Source organism: Caloenas nicobarica, chromosome 1, assembly GCF_036013445.1.
Source record: "Caloenas nicobarica isolate bCalNic1 chromosome 1, bCalNic1.hap1, whole genome shotgun sequence".
In the NCBI taxonomy this organism is placed as follows: Eukaryota; Metazoa; Chordata; class Aves; order Columbiformes; family Columbidae; genus Caloenas; species Caloenas nicobarica.
In genome coordinates, this window is record NC_088245.1 from 74,867,723 (window position 1) to 74,888,771 (window position 21,049).

The 21,049-nt window shown below is 40.5% G+C and overlaps 1 protein-coding gene across 2 annotated transcripts in view; it reads right to left on the reverse strand.

Annotated features, from left to right (window-relative positions):
- Positions 1 to 20,349, reverse strand: part of FBLN1 (fibulin 1) — an 83,303-nt gene extending 62,954 nt beyond the window's left edge. For both annotated transcript variants that reach the window (XM_065658019.1, XM_065658027.1), the window contains exons 1-2: positions 19,946 to 20,349; positions 4,910 to 5,009 (exon numbers count right to left, since the gene is read on the reverse strand). In XM_065658019.1, the coding sequence (XP_065514091.1) occupies positions 4,910 to 5,009; positions 19,946 to 20,021 (176 nt within the window). In that variant the 5' untranslated portion in view covers positions 20,022 to 20,349. The remainder of the gene's footprint in view (positions 1 to 4,909; positions 5,010 to 19,945) is intronic.
- Positions 20,350 to 21,049: the final 700 nt, after the last annotated feature.

Below are 21,049 nucleotides of genomic sequence, written 5' to 3' on the forward strand. Positions count from 1 at the left end.
TGGACAGCATAGAATATTGCCTCAAAAAAAGAAAAAATAGAGTATTTTCCTGTGTGTGTTTTGGTTTTAATTACTCTCAAAAATTAAAAATGCAAAAGGCTCCTTCTTCCTTATCAGCCATATTCTGATTTTCAGTTAAAACAGTGCAACAATACGGATGAAATCTTAAAACACTAAATACAGAATCTCTAGGAGCATGAGGCCTCATAGCTGGCATTCACTCAGGGTATTTCAGGTAAAATCATGCATTTGCTGGTTTCTCTGAAAGATAAACTTTATCCATGGCTCACTAGTAAACAGAAGTCACACAGACATTTTAAAAAATCCTTATTGTTTGTTGTAGATGCTGATCTAAAATTGTAGTTATTTCATTACTGGATAATTTAATCATAAATCAAGTTAAGAAATCATGGTTTATATTCTCACTTTTACTTTCTGTTAAAATTCAACCAATGTTACAGATTTTCATAGAATAATTTTCCAGATGGAAAGCTACATGTCCATTTACCTCCACAGTCCTTCCACATTATTCTCCTTCCCAGAGGATGTACTCCTAAACCAGCACAGATTTTGTAATTGTCTATTTTTCCTTTCATTTCTTTCCATAAAAGCATTAAAATTTAGCTTTGCTCTGAAAACAATGTCTTTGTTGTCAGCCTAATTTCATTACCCTCTGTCTCCCTCCTTCTACTTATTAGCCTGTCTTCGAACTATGTCAGTGCTATTCATGTGCACAGTGGAAGGGCTTTGACCAAAAAAAAAAAAAAGAATTAAAAAGGAACTCCAGAATTGTTTTGCAAAAACAAGCAGGGTCTTCCACTCTTAGTCCTTTTGGTTTGCAGTTTAACATCCAAGGGAAATGAACTTAGGAAAATCAAGAGCAAGATCTAGTATTATGGGTGACATAATATGACATATGAAAATAATAAAGAGAGCCTCAACAATGAAAATACATCTATTTGAACATGTGTTATAAATTAGCAAGAGACTCGAGTAAAAATAACTGAATCAACAAACCTCAAAATTAATCAGCTGCAATCCGTAAACAACTTGCATTTTACTTAATAAAAGTGTTCTTGAAGGTAAAAGGTAAAACTATATTGATATTATATATTATGTAAAAAAACAATACTAATAATATTGTGGCAAAGAAAGGATTGAGTTTGACATTATTCACAAAGTGAAGTAAGCGAGTTATCCTAAATGAGTGGCAATAAAACCATTACAACACAGCAGACTTTTCTACCCTCTGACTGAGAAGCCAAAAATCTTAGTGACTGTGAGGTGCACTTAGCAGGCTACAGAGAGCAGATAATAATTAGTAAAGACAACTTCTCCAAAAATAGCTTTAAACAGCTTTTTCAGACATACAACTGTCACAACTTTGATGTCCAAAATCTCGGTCACTTCCACACTTACAATGGCATAAACCAATAAACCTCTATCCACAGTCAAGCATCTGGTGCCTATCACTCCAAACACTCTTATTATTTCCTTGTGTTCACATCTGAACCTGTCTCTAAGTGCTGCCACTTGTCTCTACTTGGGAACACAGATCACCTTTTTGTTCTTTTTTTGGAAAGCACCTAGTAGAGTGTTCTGTAGCTTCTTCTTTTATGCATTTTTGCAACACTAATAATGGTGTTATTCCAAATGTAACTCCAAAGACTTTACATGGTGCTAAAGGCATGCAATTCACATATGGAGATAAGCTGTTTCTGGCCCAGGAATTAAGTTCACTTGCTAAGAGCTCTGGACAGGGAAAACTCTTCATTTTGAAAGGAATAAGATTTATTGGACAGGTTGAGTTCCAAAAATCAATGGCAGCTGTTTCCAGCTGCTGTGAGTTTAACCGCATCACGAGAAAATGGATGACTGGGCAAAAAGCTGCTGTTCTGACAGCCAAAGTTATCATTCATTAAACCTCTACACTCATATTTACTGAGTCATGAAGACGCAGAGAAAACTACTGTCGTTTTCCAGAGTGACAATACGATGAGGTATACTCATTTGTGGGACAAGAAACCACAATAAGAGATTGCAGATGTGACTGGACATTGAGCCAGGAGCCTTGTTTCAACTTAAATGCAACTGAGGAACTGTAGCCAGATGAATCTTACGAATTTGTGGGAGCTTCAGATAGCGGGCTGGCTCACCTGTGGTGGAGGACAAGAAACTGAGCACATCTGCAGTTTGAATTGTACCATATTCAGCACGTGAGACCCACACAGATGGCAAGCCCTGCAAGAACCACAAGAAACTTTGGGGGAAGGATCCTAAGAAGACGTTGAAAGCCAGAACTGTCAGCTTGTTTCTAGGATGCATGGCAGATAGGAGAACATCAGTGCTTGTGTGGAAACCCTTCTTGATTACTATGAATGTGCTTTAAATGGTTGGGAAAAGGCCGAGGAGGTGCAATTCTAATTCAATAAGGCAGCTTTCTCCTCACACGAGCAAAAGAGAAGCAAAAGAATCTCTAGCAGCGGGCTTGCTTTCAGGGAAGGACTGAATCTGCTTTTACTATTCAAAGCAGAGGATTCAAAATCAACATGTAAATTCTTGTAAAGCATGTCAGGGAAAGTACTCATATCCAATCTGTTCTGTGTTGCATGGTCTTTGCAATGTAACTGTGCAAAACCATTTTGACTTCAGTAACTTCATCAAATCTGGTCACTTCACCGTGTATTTTTCCCTTGCATTCAACTTGTAACCTTGCAAACCCAAGCCGAAGTAGGCAGGGCAAACAGGGCTCCCTCTGGCGTAAAGTAATATGGTTTTGTACACCCAAGAGGCCATGTTTTTTTAGAGCACTCAAAAGCTAGATTATCTACACTGTCCAAACTGTTCTGCACTAGGCAGTAAAAAGATCCCAGCCGGGTTTTAAGCCACCACATAAATAACAGGTATCTGCCCCCCAGCCGCCCCCATGGCATGTAGGTGTCTAAATAGGATGGCAAGCTCTTTTGAAAATCTGTAACCAATAAAGCACCCTGTGCCATATTCCCACCTGCCTAGATCTCAGCAAGTGCAATGAACCTGGTTTTGGTTTTGCTTACATTTCTGTACAGTAGGAATAAACATACAAAAATCAGTGTCATTACCCTCACATGCTTGAGAAGGGAATCATGATCCCTCACTGTTCATTCTGGCTCGAATTACACCAGCAATTAGGAGTAGAATTTGGCCCTTACTTTTGTGTTTGAAATTGCATCATAAAGTGATTTTGCATCATAAAGTGATTTTTCTCTACCTCTCACAGGTTTGTAATCATAGCAGGAGTGAGATAATATTGCTATTAAAGAAAGTAGTCAAAGGTGTCATTTCTATAGTGAAGCCAAACTTGAGGGGGAGCGATGTTTATTTATTGTGCAGTCATGAATAAATGCAACTGAACTGAATTTACTCACTTTTTTTTTTCATCAATAAGTGCTCATGCCTCTTACAGAATATATGTATTTACTCATTTCTGATTTACCATTACATCACTATAATTTTCTTTACTACATATCAGTTATGCACAAAAACTAGATCAAGTACTAATAAGCTTTTTTCAGTCCCTACGAAGTCCTAAAGACTCTAAAATGGCAACCTTTAAAAGAATAAATTACATTTGCAGCAGAATTGCAACTCACATTTATCAAATGATTATTAAATCATCAAGATTCTCGCTCCCAGATTGTTCAATAAACTTGATTTCCTGTTTTTCCTTCCTCTGTTCTGTATGTAACTCTTCTGACTCTTCAAGTATTTCCTAAATTGGGATTTAAGTCCTGTCTGTCAATTCTTCTGTGTAAGAGACCTCTTTCTATGCCAATATAAATGCAAAAGCCAGAAAACGTGGGCAGACTTGCCTGCAAGACACATACTTTCCATAATAAAGATCAATCCAACACTTCTACAATTACCAAGGTTAAATCACTTTGCAATCCATTTGAAAAGATAGAGGGGAACAAGGTCATGTGTTTTAAATATCAAGTGTTCTGTGAAACTGTCCTTCAAATTACCAATTGCAAATTGTTAGCGCCACAAATTAAATGTAACAAGTGCATTTAACAACAAAAATAACGCAAACTATCATTGACATAAAAAATACAAATACCTCAACCGTATAAGAGATTCAGTATAACCAAAATATTACTCTGCAAATAATTTTAACATTTAACTTCATTATTTCATTTGCTAGATTACATAATAGAAATTAGCATCTTATTAACAGTCAGTAGAACTAAGAAATCTAGTTATTAACTAAAAGTTACTATTTTCCATGGTCAAATACTTTTGATAGAAGTCGGACAATGTATGTAACTAGGAATCTCCTTGACTTAAAGTTTAAGTTCCTCCATTCAGCAATTCAGCTGACAACTGTGGGGTAATTAGTTGTGTGGCACCACACAGGTGAAACAGTTTTAAAAGGCTGTCTTACATACGTATGCGATATGTATACATATGTACATATGCAATCTATAGTTTATTATGTACAGGATATGTTGTGTTTCTTGATAAACTTCTGCCCAAGAATTTGGACTGTCATTGGGCCAGATTCACAGTCAGGATAAAATGAAGAAGTTTTGCTGACATTAGGGGAGCCACAGTGAGATGTATTGAGTGTAGGCAGAGTCCAAGCCCTGTGAGTAGAGCACAGTGGAAAAACTTCTGACTAAGAGGCAGTACATGTCAAACAGATTAGGGCTGGCTGAATCTATGCTAGAGCAATGGCAAAAGTTTAAAGGATGTAATGAAAGAAAAGTAAGTACTCAGCAGGTGCTCTCCAAGACTAAATGTGGATTTGAAAAACTTGAATTCGAGAGCTGCATGCTTCATCTTCTAAATCAGCTTTCATACCTGCCATTCCCATGGTTTTACATGAAAATATAAACTACAGTTTAATATATAATACATAACTACATACCTGCATTCTCTGGACTCGGATATTAACGGTAGAGAAGTACATATTCTGTTTTTATTTGCCCATTCAACACCCTTGTCACAGCATTCTTCCACTGAAAGATCTGCAGAAATTAGGAAAGAAAAACACAACAATATATTTATTGCAACCTTAGTAAATGGTATTGCATCTGCTACTGAAAGAACAAAAGAAAAAAAAAAAGAAACAGAAAGCCTGTTCATTTTCCCCTCCCTGATCTACACACAGAATGGTGCACCCATCCAAAAGAGCAGCCATGGCCAAACGAAGCATCCGCCAGCACCTTGCAATGAGCCCAGGTGCTGGAGACATTCCTGCCTTGGTGAAGCAAACTGCTGTTTCCCATAACCTTCCACACAGAGACACAGCCTAGCGACTGATACACCAGCGCAAACCAGTTCAGATAGGTAGAGTCCTGCACAATAAAAGGATCTGTCATATCGCACTCCTTTATTATCAAAAGCAACAGCAGCAATAAGTAAACTTTTAAAGTCCTGAAGAATACAGGATAAATCAATTAGCTGTCTGATAGGAAAGACCAATGAATCTCATTACAAGTTAATTTGCAGAACTATTTTTCTTCTGAGGTTATTATTCTTACTCTCCAATTAATCTGTTTTACTCAGAAGTATGTCTGTAAATGCAAAAGTATTGTACAAAGAGACAGAAAGGTATATGGTATTTTGAACACAACATATGAAAGAAAAATTAATATAGATGCCAACTTATACTAAGGGAAAAGCACGCTGAAGGTAATTATTGTGCAGAGTATGATTTTTGCAAAAGTCTCTAATTTAGCAAAACTAAACACTGTTAATGAACTGACAAGCACTACAGGTTTGCTTCATATTCCAAGTGCAAAAGTTCACTGCACAGCAGGTGTATCAGAACTTGGAATAAAACATGAGTCACATTTTCCTATTAATTATCTTGCAATCTGGACACAGAACAACTCCTTGTGTAACAAATACGCAATCTGTGTAAAAAAAAAAAAAAAATCTGATTATCAAGAGGGACAGCTTTCAAATATTTTCTCTTTGTTGCATAAGTTTTTTGACTGATGGCCCTGACAGGCTGCACCCACGAGTGCTGAGGTAGCTGGGGGATGTCACTGCCAGGCTAGTCACGAATATCTTCGAGAAGTCATGGTGAATGACAGAATTTCCTGAAGAATGGAAGAGAACAAATGCCTCCCTGTCTTGAAGAAGGACAAGAGTGATCTGCAAAACTACAGGCTGGTCAACCTCTTCTCACTCTCTGGGAATGTGATGGAGAAAATCCTCCTGGAAACAAGGTCCAAACACATGAAGGACAAGAAGGTGATCAGGAGAAGTCATCTTGGATTTATGAAGGGGATATCGTGCTTAACTAACCTCATAGCCTTCTAGAATGAGGTGGCTAGTTGGTGGACGGGGGGAAGAGCAGTAGATATTGTCTACCTTGACATCAGTAAGACTTCTAACACTATCTTCCATAACATCGCCATTGAGAAGCTGACAATGTACAGGTTAGGTAAGTGGACACTGTGAAGGAGCACACCTTCAACAAGTTCATAGATGATACAAATCTGGGAGGGGTGGTTTATGCACCAGATGGTTGTGCTGCCATCCAGAGGGACCTCAAGAGGTGGAGAAACAGGCTGACAGGAACCTCAGGAAGTTCAGCAAAGGGAAATGCAACATCTTGCATCTGAGGAGGAATAAGCCCTACGCACCAGTACACACTGAGGGATTACCAGCTGGAAAACAGCTCTGCAAAGAAGGACGCAGGTGTCCTGGTGGACACCAAACTAATCGTAAGCCAGCAATGCACTTGCGCAGCAAAGGAGGCCAACACCATCTTGGGCTACATTAGACAGAGTATTGGCAGCAGGTCACGGGAGGTGATCCTTCCCCTCTGCTCAGCACTGATGAAGCCATATCTGGAGTGCTGTGTCCAGTCTGGGCTCTCCAGTTCAGGAAAGATATGAACTTACTGTAGTGAGTCCAGTGCAAGGCCACCAAGATAATTTATGCACTCGAGTATCTTTCATATGAGGAGAGACTGAGAGCGCTGAGACTGTTGAGCCTGGAGAAAAGAAGGCTCAGAGGGGAAATGACTGATGTTTATAGACATCCAGCTGTTGGTCAACACCCCCAGGTTCTTTTCCACTGGGCAGCTTTCCAGCCACCATATGAAAGTTCCATCTGAACACAATAAGATGCTTCTTTAGTGTGAGAGTGTTCAAACATTGGATGATTTCAAGAGGTCCCTTCCAACCTAAATGATTCTGTGACTGATTACTTCATGAAAAATAAATAAGACCCTTTCATCTGTAGGTTGCTGTGGTGCACAGAGGAAGGCAAATCTCATTTACATCTTTTTGATGGAGAAGCTGAAGCACAGAAGGATGAAATGACTTGCCCCAATTACACGCAAGCTGGTATCAGAACAGGGAGTGCACACCAAGTCATTCCCAGACCATCTCTCTCCACTGGATCATAAAATGCCTCACATGATTGTCTCATTCTTAGTTTTGCTCCAAGCACATCTAAAGGGAGCAAAATTCAAATAAGCAGCAGCATTATATTCAAGACTACCCATCTTCACAGATGACTTCCTGCTGAGTCTAGTAAGGACAAACATCTGTCACCTCTGGCTCACCCTATACCAGTTACAAAGCCGTTGTTCCCCAGGTGGCCTGATGTATGGGGGTTACATCTGTCCAGGTATCCACCTCCTAACCTATTGCAATTATCAAAATGAACAGAAATATTATTTAACCTGTGCATGACCTTTGACTGACTTTGACATACATCAAACAGAGTTTACCTGAGTACCTCGACTGGCAGATCTTCATATGTGGGAAAGTAAAAAGCAGCTGGAAAGTAGAGAAGACAACCCGCTCCAGTAAGTCAGTGGTTTGCAGGGAACAGCCTGCATTCCTGACTAGTAATTATAATCCAACAATGCAAAGCAAAAAGGAAAGGGTTAAATGAGATGTTAGGATGCATCAGTTATCTTAAGGGAGGTACTCTTGAGGTAGTTATCAATTCTACAGTGCAAAGCTCTGGAGAACTGAGCATAATTCTGGCAATCCCTCTTCATGAAAGACTACATCAAAATGGAAAATGTGTAAAGAAAGGCTAGTAGGACAGTCAGGGGAATCAAAGTGCTATTATATGAGGAGAAACTAGAAGAAACAGACCATTTTAAGCCTAGATAAGTAAAGCTTGTGAAAATATGTGGTTCCTGACAACAAATATTACAGCAGTAAACAATAACCAGAATTATAGGATCGAGTAGACCAAATATTTTTTAGTAAGAAAATCATTATACTTAAAAACAGAACTACATTAAATGTTAGTTTATAACAGAGCTCTGTACTCTATGACCCAGGTCATCCTTCTAGTCTTACTTAAATACCCAAAATAATGGTCAAAATTCTGCCTTTATGAAGTCAAGACAATATTTCTCTTTAACTCCTCAATGCGTCCAGAAGTCATGCCAGTGTCTGAAAGCCTACTGTAGTTTATAATGCTACAGAGAAAAATCAGTCTTGTAAATAAATATCTGCCTGTGATGAAAGACATGAATTTGTGTCTGATCTCTTCTTTGGGAATAGGGATCCTGTCTGGTGCTCTCTGTCTGCCAGTGTCTTGCTAACAAACATTATATGCATCAAATTTCATACAATGTGTTACAAATAACTGTATTTTTTAGTGCAATTGTCTGCAATCCATCTTAACTGTGTTGAAAAATGATACACATTTAACTGAAGTGGAGAGCTGGCTGCAAGTTTTTGCAGGGCTTTGTACAAATAGGTCTTTAGCCAAGTTCCAGAAGGACAATCCCTGGCTCTGGACACCAGTTATTCCCTTCCAGCTCTGGCAACACACCTCTACTCCAACCAAATATTAATAATTCACAAATTCAAAGCAGGCTAAGCTATGTAAGCTCGTCTGTAGGAGTGCATCCAGACAAAGAAGGATTTCAGATAGTTTGTTAAGGAAGAACTGTGGTCCAGGCTCATTGTTTCAGTGACATCACAATTCATATCCTCCAAAGATCCTGCCAAAATTCTCTTGAGAATAGAGGGAAGTGAAAAACAAGCAGTAAAAAAAGGGCCCCACCCTCAAGGCCATTCTTCTAAAACATAAGAATAAAACAGTGAAAAACATTTTCTCTAGCTTGGCTTTGCAGTTTCCTTTTAAAAATGGTCATTCGTGGACAAACCTCTACTCTTGCAAAATCTCAAAGTGTGTATCTCATACCTTGGGTGTCAACTCCCAATTCCACTGGCATTGATTCTGACTATTTTGGCATTAAGAGCTGTTACTGAGCATGTAGAAATAGGACAGACTTATCGTCTCGTAACTGTATTTTTCCAGTGTTGTGGATTCAACTCTACATGTGCATATTCATGTGGCTCCCAGTTGGAAATCTTCGAGCAAACAGTTCATGCTGAGGCTGTTTGTGCCTCCTCACAACCTCTTCGGGGAACCATCAGCATGGGGGGGCCATGGCCTCTCCTCAGTTTCTCCCAGGTCGAAGTTCGTAACGCAGGGTGTCTGAAAGGAAGCGGTAGTGGAAAGCAGATGGTAGAAACTGCTCTGATTACAACATCTCAAAGAATCACACTTACTGTGCAGGAAGTGATGGTTCTTTTTTCTCTGAATGTGACCATGTGTCTTCTACTGCAAGTTGATGGGCTCATGGCACCCCTCAGCGCCGGAGCACCAAAGATGATTGAATAGGAATTACGGTCCTGCTGTCCTGAACCTGGTGCTGTCTCAGCTGTTTTGCCAATAATGTGTCATGCAAATCAGACAGAGAAATCTCAGGCATCTGAGAGACAAAACACTTCTGGGAAAAGCTGGTGATATTGTCTGCGTTCAGCTGAAACGTAGCCTTTTATTTGGAGGGAGAAACCCCACAGGAAAGTTGTAATGTGCAGCAATACACTGCCTGGAGCTTTTTGTAAGTTTGTGAAGCAATCGTTCAGCTTTTTGGTATCACGAGACAGAAAAATATGAAGACAAACATCAGATCTGTTAAGATGGTAGCATGTTTACTTGATTTGCACTCAGATACAGTAATTTTGCATGCTGATCAACTGAGAAAATCCAAGTCAATTTTATATAAAATCAAATGCAGCTTCATTACTACTTTGTCCCTGTAAAAAGGTATGTGCTGCAAGGCATTCAAAAGAACTTGAGTTGCCTTAGTATGGTAAGAGTGAGGATGCCTGTTCTGATGTTAAGGTGGTATATGCAGTATTCTGAGAGAACTTTCGGAAGTCTGAGAAAGAGGACAGTAAAAAACCAGCTGGAGCTCAGATCTCTAATTTTACAAAAGCTGTCATGAAGAAGACCTATCAGATAAGAAGTGGTTAAAGATCACACAATGATGCATTCATGTGCTATGAACTATGTGTACATAGACAAAATGTGTATGAGCATATGGTTGTCTTAAAAAAAGGTAGTTTGCTAATCTTAACAGGATTGCCACATTGTGTGGGAGTTCAAAGCAAGAAATGTGGTTAAAGTCTGTATAACCTTAGACTTCGATGATGTAATAATTGTTTATTCAGCTGCTACAGTGAATATTTTCTGAAAAATAAAGATAAGCTTAAGAATGTTACCCAAAAGCATGATTCCTGGAATGTGAAATCCTGAATTGTTTCTGGGAATTGTGCAAAAAAAAAAAAAAAAAAAAGCAGAAGTAAAAAGGACTGGATAATTTTCAGAGTAGTAGCATTCAAGCTAGATCAAAACCGGACAGATTTTTAAGTAATAATCTACAATAGCAGCTATTCTGTACAGCTGATGATGATGGAAAAGCCTACACACAATCCAGGATTAGATAGCTGTTCATTAGTCAGTGCTGATCTATGGAACACTTATAAAGCTGGTGATCGTACCAAACCAAAGTTACACCTGAGCCTAGGTGGGCTTATCAAACTAGTGCTATCCTGTTTCCCTGGAAATAAGACCTACCCTGAAAATAAGCCCTACCATGATTTGTCAGGATTTTTGAGGATGCTCGAAATACAGTTCATTAAAAAAAGTCAATTGAAATAGTGTACAGGCAGCCATACATGTAAAAAACGTAATAAGTTTTGGAGTAAAAATTACTATAAGACCCTGTCTTATTTTTGGGAAAACAGGGTAGTAAAGCTTTCCAGTTCTTCAGTGCAGTAAGTGATGTGACCATCAAATTCATCGACTTCCCAGGCCGTGAAACCACCTATAGTTGGGTATGGATTTGGAAGTGAGTTCAGGTCAAGAGGTCAAAGTCACACCTCCTTATTAAGATGGTTTTAATCTTTTAAGCACATTAATTGATTAAGTTCGTAAAATGTGGTTTAGGTCTTGCCATCCACTCAATTTATTCTGTAAGTGACTCAGCACTATGGAATGTGAGAAAACAGAACATGATTATCACTTCTCAGCATATGCAGATACAGGCAGCAGATGGACTCTGTGAAAGCTCAGCACTAGTCCAGCACGTTTCAGTAACAGAACGTCATCCAGAATTTTTGGAACTCATTATTACAACAGACATGCATTGGTTTAGGTTTCCAGTAAGAAAAATACTTTCAACTTTCACAGCGTACCTTTCTGATAAAACCTTTCTTGTCACGTCAAGAAAACTCTCTTACTAGTGATGCTCATCCACCTAACTGTCAGCTGAAAAAAAAAAAAAAAGAACAAAAAAACCCCACAACCAAAACCACAAGTCTACATATAGAATTTGACCCTGAAAATGACAGACTGGCCATCCATATTATTCATAGTCACATTCTTTGTCTTCCAACCTCCCTTTACATCTGAACTCTCCTGACACAAAACTAGAGCAACTGCATAAACCTTTGGCCAAGGCTACGCTGGATACACGTTCGGGGCAGACAAAGTGCGTTTGGCCTGATCTGCTAAACCAAACCAATTGTTCTTGAAACGACGACACCTGGCTAATATCAGGTGGACAAGTCAGCTGCCTTTGCAGCAGGGACTGCAGTCAAGTGCTGGCAGCTGGGATTTGCAGTCTTGATTTTTTGGCTGTCCTTACAACAAACTGTGGAAATGCTGTTTCTGGCAATGCAAATACACTCTGTCTGGCTACTTAAGGCATCAGATAGACCCAGAGAGAAGATGGAAGCCAGCTGACTTCAAAACTCCAACTGGTAATAGACTAACAGGATAAACACAGCATTGTTGCATCTTGATCTTGTGTGTAAGCCTAGGGATTAGGTACACAGAGCAGAGGAAAGGGTGAACGATACCTTAGAAACTATGAAAAGGACATAAACCAGAAAATCTGGCCTCATGCTTCCCTGAAACAAATGCTTTGAATTCGAAGTAATGGAGCAATGCAAGAAAGCCTTACCCTTCTCCATCTGAGACAACACAAGTATTTGCCAGATCTCTTCAGACTGGAGTTGGAATGAAGATGCCCCTCCTCCATTTGTAGATGCAGAGAAAGTAGTAAAGTGAACAGGAACCTTTATTTCTCTGCAGAGACCTTCCTGTTTACCTCAAGACTATACATCAAATATGCCAATATACTGATGGGATGAGATGAACAGACACAGTTGAGCTGCGGCATTAGTCCCTTCAGACAGTAAGGTATTTTTAGTCCTTCCACTAGGTTGTTCTTACAGGTTCCCTTAAAGAATCTACCAGCTTGAACTTCCTAACAAATGCATGAAATTTGGAGCCAGCGTGCCTTCTCTTGTAACCCCCACAACAGCACAAGCCAGGAGGCAGGCTCCAATGTATCTCTTGCAGTCTGCAAGGCTGCGTTCATCACCAGCAGTCCCTTTCCAGTACCACTCTAAGCTATGCTTTGCCCTCAGAGAGGGTCTATCGCAAAGGTGCTTTTCTCTCCTAAGTGTGGAGGTCATATTGGATCTTTACGGACTGACAGAAAATCACTCACAGTTCATGCGCTGCTAAGAAATATGATGTTGTCCCTAAACAGGCTTAAAGGGTCTGAACCTTTACCTGTGGATGAATTCTCATCTGAGTGCGATTATTTCGGGACAGCTGAAATCCCTAAAGAAACCCAGTTAGCACACTCACTAAAAGAGCAGCACCCTAACGGAAATGTCTGGTATGTTACTGTGTTTTGTGGTTGGTTTTAAAACAGCCAACACTTTACTGGAAATTTTCTTAGGTCTGGAGAACATTCATTTATGGGGAATGCGGCTCTGGTAGCAACAGCGGTGGCCGTCACACAATTAAGGGGATTTTTCAGATATGGCCAAACCTCATTTTACAAGGTGTCTGTTTGCAGTTAATAAAAGAAGCTCTTAAAATCGTTCATGGCAATAGCTGGTGATGAAGTTTTTGGTGATACAGACAGGCCTGAGGGAGGCAACGGTCTGTTGCAACACTGCATGCCTTATTTTCCTAAGTGGGGAAAGTAAGTGCTTTACTGTGTGGTGGTTTTGTTTTGTTTCTTTCCTAAGTGCTAAGAAAAAAACAAACAAACAACAACAAACCACAAAACACCACATTTTCAAAAAAGGCAACTAGATACTAAAAAAATAGAGAAGACTTCACCTCTTGCAAGACTCTAAAGAATCATATCTACACATCAAAATATCACAGAAGATAAGGATTTAGGAGCCCTCGAGAAGTTATCTTGTCCTACCCGCTACTCTCAGGCAGAACTGATAAAATTTGGTCAGTTCTAGGCAGATTTCTGTTTAGCTGTTCATAACAATATCAAGTGAGGAAACCTCTCTAGGCAATGTGCTCCTGTGCTTAAATGTCCCCAATGACAGAGAATTTTTAATAGTGTATTACCTCACTGCCCGCTCCAGAATCACATTTAAACTCATTCCTTTGTTGCTACCTCTTAAACACAGGCTCTTACGCACTCCAACAAATGAACTTTTTTCATCTTTCTGGATAGGTTATTTTTTGGACTTACATGAGGAGCCTGGAGTTTGACAGATACTAAGACTAGAAGAATGAAGGCTGTTCTGATGTTTTCTAGAAGACATGAAGAAATTGAGAGAAATGTAGTACTGGAGACCACTGAGTCAGCACCATATAAACAGCTTAGTATAAGTAACAGCTGTCCTAGGCTATACGTACTCACAAGAACATGAAAAAAAGAGGGTACATTCAGAGCTCTGATGGACACAGGTGACCTAAAGAACCCAGTCTCACCAAGATGATACAGGAGGACCTACAAAAAAGACTCATTACTGGAAGAAGAACAGGAACTGCCTTTTCTGACAAGCACATGCTAAATTTTGTCCTTCACACTTCTCTGTATTAAAAAAAAATCATGCAAATAATGAAATTATTTCATGGGGTGTTGATAGGCTGAAGTGGCACTATTTCTTTTTCATTCAAGAACAAATTCTTATCTTCTCTTGACTTCTCGTTTCAAATCTTAAAAAATTGTGTGATTAGGAAGTTTTATATCAGGTGTTACAATTAATCTGTTGTTAGCCCTGTTCATTTGTATAAAGGGCATGACCCAAAATGTACTGTAGTACATTACAGTCTTTAGACAAACCTTAAAGAGCCTTGGATCAAGCACAAAAATATGTCTTCATTTAAATTAAATCAATTGAAATAGGAAGTATGTGAGAATATGACAGAGCAGCATGAGTCAGAGTATCAAATGTATATATGCACAAGTATTTCTACGTTTTCTCATGTGAAATGGCTACAGGAAAAACATTTTTACAGTAGGATTTCTCTGTTTTCGTCTCACCATAAAATTAGCAAGAATAACTATGCTTTTATATACTGCTTAAGTGACACATATCTGCTGTGTAGGCATATTTATTGCTGAAGAAAAAAAAATACGAACTGAAAGATTCTGACATTCTACTACTGCCATATTTAAAGAATAATCTGGAAAGACTATGTAGATGGGATAAAATCTGTAGTACAATGGGATAAGGCTCAAGTAGCTAATGAACATGGAAGGAACTGCAGACTTTACAGAGCAACAGGAAAACAAAGATCCGTTTTTTGTATATATTTATATAGCAATGATTTAGGAAAGGTTTTCTTTTGGAGAAAACACTACTAGAACTCTTCAATGAGATTTTCCTCATTATTGAAATTACATATACTGAGTTGCCAATTGATGTCTAGCTCTTCCAAGTTTTCTGCCAAAGTATTGATTTTAGAAGTACTCGGTAATCTGAACGTGGAATCTAGTCAGTGATAAGAGCTTTGGAGCTGGAAGACTGTAGTATTTTGAACGGATATACCACTGGTAGCATTTCTACAGTGTATTCTTCCAGTGCTCAATAAATCCTAAAAAGCTGGATCTATATCCATATGGATATCCATATCTATATCCATAAACTTAGTTCAGCATTGATATAAAATCTTTTTTTAGATATTGCTTTCTTCATTACTATGCTTAAGGTCTCAATCCGGATTTTGATAATACTAGACTCAAAAATGAACCCTTTAGCAGGGAACATCTTACATGCTTGTGCAGCATGGGTCATTTGTGGATGCTACCATAATCCAGAAAATAATGTACATCCTATACTTATACAGCAAGTACCCAAAACTTTATCAAAGATGTCATTCAGCTTTCTTTGAATGAAAATTTTAAATTAATTTGATTAACTGAAAAGAATTTGGATGAAAAGTCCCGAGAATCTAGAAATTCAGTTTCTTTGTAAGATCCAACAGCACATACTTCAAATACAAGGGGCAATTTCTCAAAACTTTTAAGAAGCCTAAAGTAGGTTATACAAAGCACAAAACAGAGACAAAGTACTCATGAGTGCTGGGCGGAAAAGTGCTACTTATTTAAAGAAGTGAAGGCAAGAAGCTCCATCAGCTGTGTCAGCCAAAGATGTGGCGGTGCGTTCAGGAAAGCATCAGCACTGGAGATCCTGCTTTAGAACTACTGCATCAGCACAACTTTTCCAGCACTGTCCCAGTGCCTTGCCAGAGATTATTTTGGCAGGACAAGAATCATCACCTGGTCTGATAAACAGGCAGGTTATTGTGACAACTTTTCCCTGTCTCTGCGAGTCACCCAGTACATCACCTTTGTAGATACTACTTTTGTCGACTATTCCTTCTCCACTCACCTGACATTACTCCGAGTGTTCCTAAACTGATTTTTACTCACAAAATATTATGGCAAATAATTATTTATATTCTTCTAGGGCTTTTCACTGATCCGAACTGACCCTTTCTCTCCTTCATATTCGGTCTTTTTGCCTCTTGTGCCCTGTCCCACTGTTTTCCCTCTTGCTCCTGACAACTCCCTCACTGACTCTTTTGTGGTGAACTGTTCTATTCTTTCTCACCCTGCAGCCTTCTCCATCTTCTGTCTCCACTTCTACATTTTATCTTGGAGCAATGTTATCTACTATCCTTGTTTAATTATATGTGATGACTTAACTATTAAAATCTTAACACCCGGCCTACTTCCTTCCATCAAATCTACACCTAAATACATGTGCCTGGCATTTCCCAAGTGCTTTACAAAAATTTTTGCTGAAATGATCTGCTTCTTTTGTTCTTCCTTAACTTGACTCATTTTCCTTATTCTCCGTCACTGTAAAACATCGCTTTTTGCTACCTTTTCCACAAAAGCTTTTGTTCATTTATCTCTTTCATACAAAACCACTCTACACTACCATTAAAATTCTTGCCTGTGCTCTGATTTTTTTAGTATTTGGATTTCAGTTCTCTCTTTCTTGACCTTCTCTGTCTCATCTCCTTTCATTCTCTACAGATATTTTACTACTTCTAGTAAACTCATATTCTCTGTTTACTGAATTGATTTTGCCACCTACTTCTTTAGATCTATCCATAACTTACAAAAACAAACTTAAATTCTTTTATGGTCCCAGGTAACACTTTCTGTCAAGTCCAAGAGGTCGAAGACTCATCTTTCATTTCAGAAAATGTTAATAAAAGTACTGCAGAACAAGTTGGTCTTAACTAGTTATTAAAAACACATGTAAAGTTGGTGCGAAACTTGCAGCATAGGCTGAAGTGCAACAATAAAAAAATAACTTTTGAAAATGCATTGACTTGCTATCAGATAATGCCTGAAATCTGACAGAATAGTATAAATATACTGCAGTAACTTGATAAGCTAGTTTATGGATTTTCATCTTGGATTTCACTAACATGTCTGCTTTCAATTACACAGATGAAAAACAGGAGTTTAACATCTTGCTCTTCCCTGATTGCAATAAAATGTCATGTCTGAAAATGGACTATTAAAAAGAAACTCGACTGAAAACTAATTTAGAGACAGCACTCATATTTTAGAACTGTATTTTTTTGTAGTATGTGATTTTGGGGAAGATTTTATGTATGATCGCAGGCAAGAAAGCACAGGTTTAGCCTTTTATAAGGCCTACCTCCACCCATATACTTCTTACAAACTTACTGCTATAAAAGCACATGTAAAAATCATAATCCTAAAATAAAACTCATTCCACAAAGTCAGTGGAACATTTTTTCTATTACAAACTCTAAACTCATCCTGAAAAGACATGTTTCCAGATGTTTAGTGAGTTAAACTGTCTGTGCCTGTAGCACCAAGACATGCCAAAGACACGGCTACAGGATGAACTATTCATACACTGACTGGACATAATGGTGTGAGTCATTCATCTTCTTCAGTAGATGGTAGTTTACATCATAAGCAAAAAAAGGCTTTAAAAAAAAAATCAGTGTTTACAATAAAGCAAAGCTGCATTAGAAAATTTTGAATGTTTATGAGATCTTTACTTTTGCAAAGAATGACATCCATATCTATGTTCACATGCACTGGGCAGCTCCAGCAAAGCCTGTTCTTTCTGGGTTTTTTTTCAGAATGTGATCTTTAATAGATACTGATGATTTGATGATTCATTAGTAAGGAAAAGCAATTAAGAAAGTCAATGGTAACAAGCTTAAGAGGAAGCTGCATTTCAGAAATACATTTGCTACTAGCATGGCAACTGTATCACTAAAGCACTCACACAGAGGAGCACAGGCCCTGCCCCAAAGAGCCTGCACTTAAACAACATCACCTCACAAGGTAATTGCTTCATTTGCCTGCAAAACACATCCATGTGAAATGATGCAGGGAAAAAAAAATCTTTCTTACAGCAATTACAATTATTAGTAATTATTTCACCTAAGCAAAGTCTACCCTTCAAAAGGTAGTGTCCTGAGCAAGGATCCTCATCTGCTTTTAGACATTTACATCGAATTTTATCCAAAGTATTGTTTTCAAAATTCTAAGGATGTAGAAATCCCATGTGAAATTAAAAGCATGGATTTTTTTTTTAGAATAAACACCTGATATATCTTTTATTGCCAAATTTGGGTATACTTTGTGTTAACAAAAAGCTTTGAAAACCTGAACTTGCATATCCAACTACTTGCCATTTTTTTAAAAAGTAGTCCAACAGTTAAGGTTAAATGTACACCAAGATTACAAAATTAAATTATTCAGTGTTTTACAATAATGTAGGATGGTTAAAATTACCACATCCATTCATTGTGATACATTAAAGCCCCAGTTCTGCTGATGTACCCTGTTGTCTAAGAGAAAACAGGAGCTGACGTGGGATTCTGGTACTAAATGTTGCTTTTCTAACCTTTATTCTGTCCCTCCTTCTTTAAAAGGAGTGGCTAACTTCTCTATCAAAAGCAAATATTTTGAAGGATATCTGTGACAAGTGCTCTGCAACATGAAAATCTATAAGTCAAAATACTGTGGCAGTAACAAATAATTTACTTCACTGGCTTTTGTTTGCCATTAAGAGGCCCAGGCCAGAGACCATATGTTTGTAAATGTTTGCCTGGAGTACAGCATAATCAAGCCTCAACTCTGAATGGCCCCCTTGGAGTTACTCTAATAGAAAAAGTCACTTATCTGTTAGCTATGATAAATTCATTATCATCATATGAGAAGTAGTTTCTTTGTCACATCTTACCAGTGGTATTTGTGTTGGATTATTACACTGAATTAAATCAAGTGAATATCCTCTTTTTATACAGTATTAACAGAATGGGAAGAAAAATGCACAGTATGGAAAGGGAGTCTTGGCCTGCATCCAGATCTCTGCTTTCAAAACCAACCACATCACACAACATCATTTATAAATGTTTCATATTTTGTCTTCTAAGAGCCTGCATCCTTTGCTTCGCTATTCCTCCTGCTCCCACGAGATTTCAAATAATTATTGATCCCGTTTCCCACTTGAGGGGATAGAGGGGGGGACGCAATTTGGTCCCCCGCAGATCAGACCTGACACCGGTTTCGGGACACATCACCTTCGCGGTGCGCAGTTTAACCCAACGCCCACCACCGGGCGCCTTTCGCTGCAGAGGGGCACCGTGCGACGACGGGCGGCGGCACCAGGCGCCCCGACATGTCGCAATTCCCGGGACACCGGGCTGCAAAAGCCAGGAGCCCGGGGGGGCGCCCGGTCCCGGGAGCGGGGGGCGCCGGGCGGACAGCGCAGCCCGACCCCGCGGCGGAGCGACTCACCAGCTCCCAGCGGCAAAGTCCTTCCCGGCGCAGCCTCGTATCGACCCTCCGGAACAGAGCCAACCTGCTCGGGTGGCGGCGGCCCGGGGGGGTGAGCGGGAGCCGGTGGTGGCAGCGGGCGGCTGCGGCGGAGCCGATGCACGCCACGCCTTTCTGCTCGCTTGAACGTGGCAGCGGCGCTTTAAAGCCTGTCCGGGACGGCCAGGGGCACGGGGGGGGACACCAGGGGAAGCCCAGCCGTCCCGCTGCCCCATCCCCGTGGGCCCCGCTCCCGCCCCGCAGCCGCGGGACCCCGCTCGCCGCCCGGAGCGCGGCAGCCCGCGCCCTCCGGTCCCGGGAAGGTGAGCGGGCACCGCCGGGGCAGCCAGCCCGGGGGGGGCCACCGAGGCACCCCGCCGCAACCCACCAGGGTGCCCGGGACCCTGCGCCGCCTGCCCCGGGGGAAGAGCTGAGCCCTGGGGCGCCGGCGAGGGGAGAGCGCGGCGCAGCCCGGCAGACGCCCCCGCTGATCGGCTCGGCGCCGCTCCCCGCACTTACCTTGGCCCCGGAGCGAAGGCACCAGCGCCAGGAGCAAGAGCAGCCGCAGCGGCCGGGCCCCGCCGAGGTTGTCCATCGGCCGCCCGCAGCTCCCCGCCGGCGGGAGCACTCGCACCGAGCGGGGGCTTGGCTCTCCTGCAGCGTCCGGTGGGCTCCCCCCTTGTTGCTTGCTGCTGCTTCTGATGTTATCCCAGCCGCCTGAGACCGGTTGGAAAAGAGCTCGCAGGAACCCCCCACTCGGTGGGCTTTACAAAGATTTAATTCACTGCCTCCCCGGTTAATTATACAGCCTGCAAGTGCTTAGCAGAACAGAGCCGCCACCGCAGCTCGGAGGCAGAGAGACCCTGTTGCTTCTGGTACCCCTACCTCTCTCCCCTCCACACCCACACGCGCTGTAAAAGTGACTCCCTTTAGCTCGGAAAACTTCACAGATACTCTGCGTGAACCTAGGGACGGCTTGACTGACTCTGTGCAGCAGAAATGCAGCGGCTTCTCTCGGTGCCAAGTAGGAGAAAGCCACAAACAAAGGCAAAGCAAAGAAAAACAAATCAAACCAAACCACCTAGCAGAGAAAGAAAGGTTTACGCTCCGGAGGGGAGATTTTTAAACCCTCGTTCGTGGTCTTTTTGTGGATTTTACATCAACACAACTTTTGTCAATAAAAAGGATTTTTTTAAGGAGATATATTCTAGAATCTTTCAATGAAATTCACTGGGAAAAAAAAAAAAAGCCGTCTTTCCTCCCACTCCTCTTAAAAAGTTAGGATGAGAATTTCAACCCAAATGAGGCAGTCAGCTCTGCTCTATCGCTCCCCTTCCCCCCCCCCCCCCCCACCTTTTTTAGACCTCTTTATCTTATTTAAACAGGAACACAAACACTGGTAGTGGTCAAAGGGAGAGCTAGAGTTGAAAGCACCCAGTTGGCTATGCTGTTGGCCAAGATCTTTAAGATAATGTGGGGGATCATATTTGCAGGCAAATGCACATGGAAACAAATGGAGAGTTCATCACCTCTCTATACTTTGCCCTCAGTTTTGCTCAGAAAAACAGTTGGATGTTAGTTTGTGTTTACTTAGTAGTTGTGCCACATGGACCCTGATTGGAC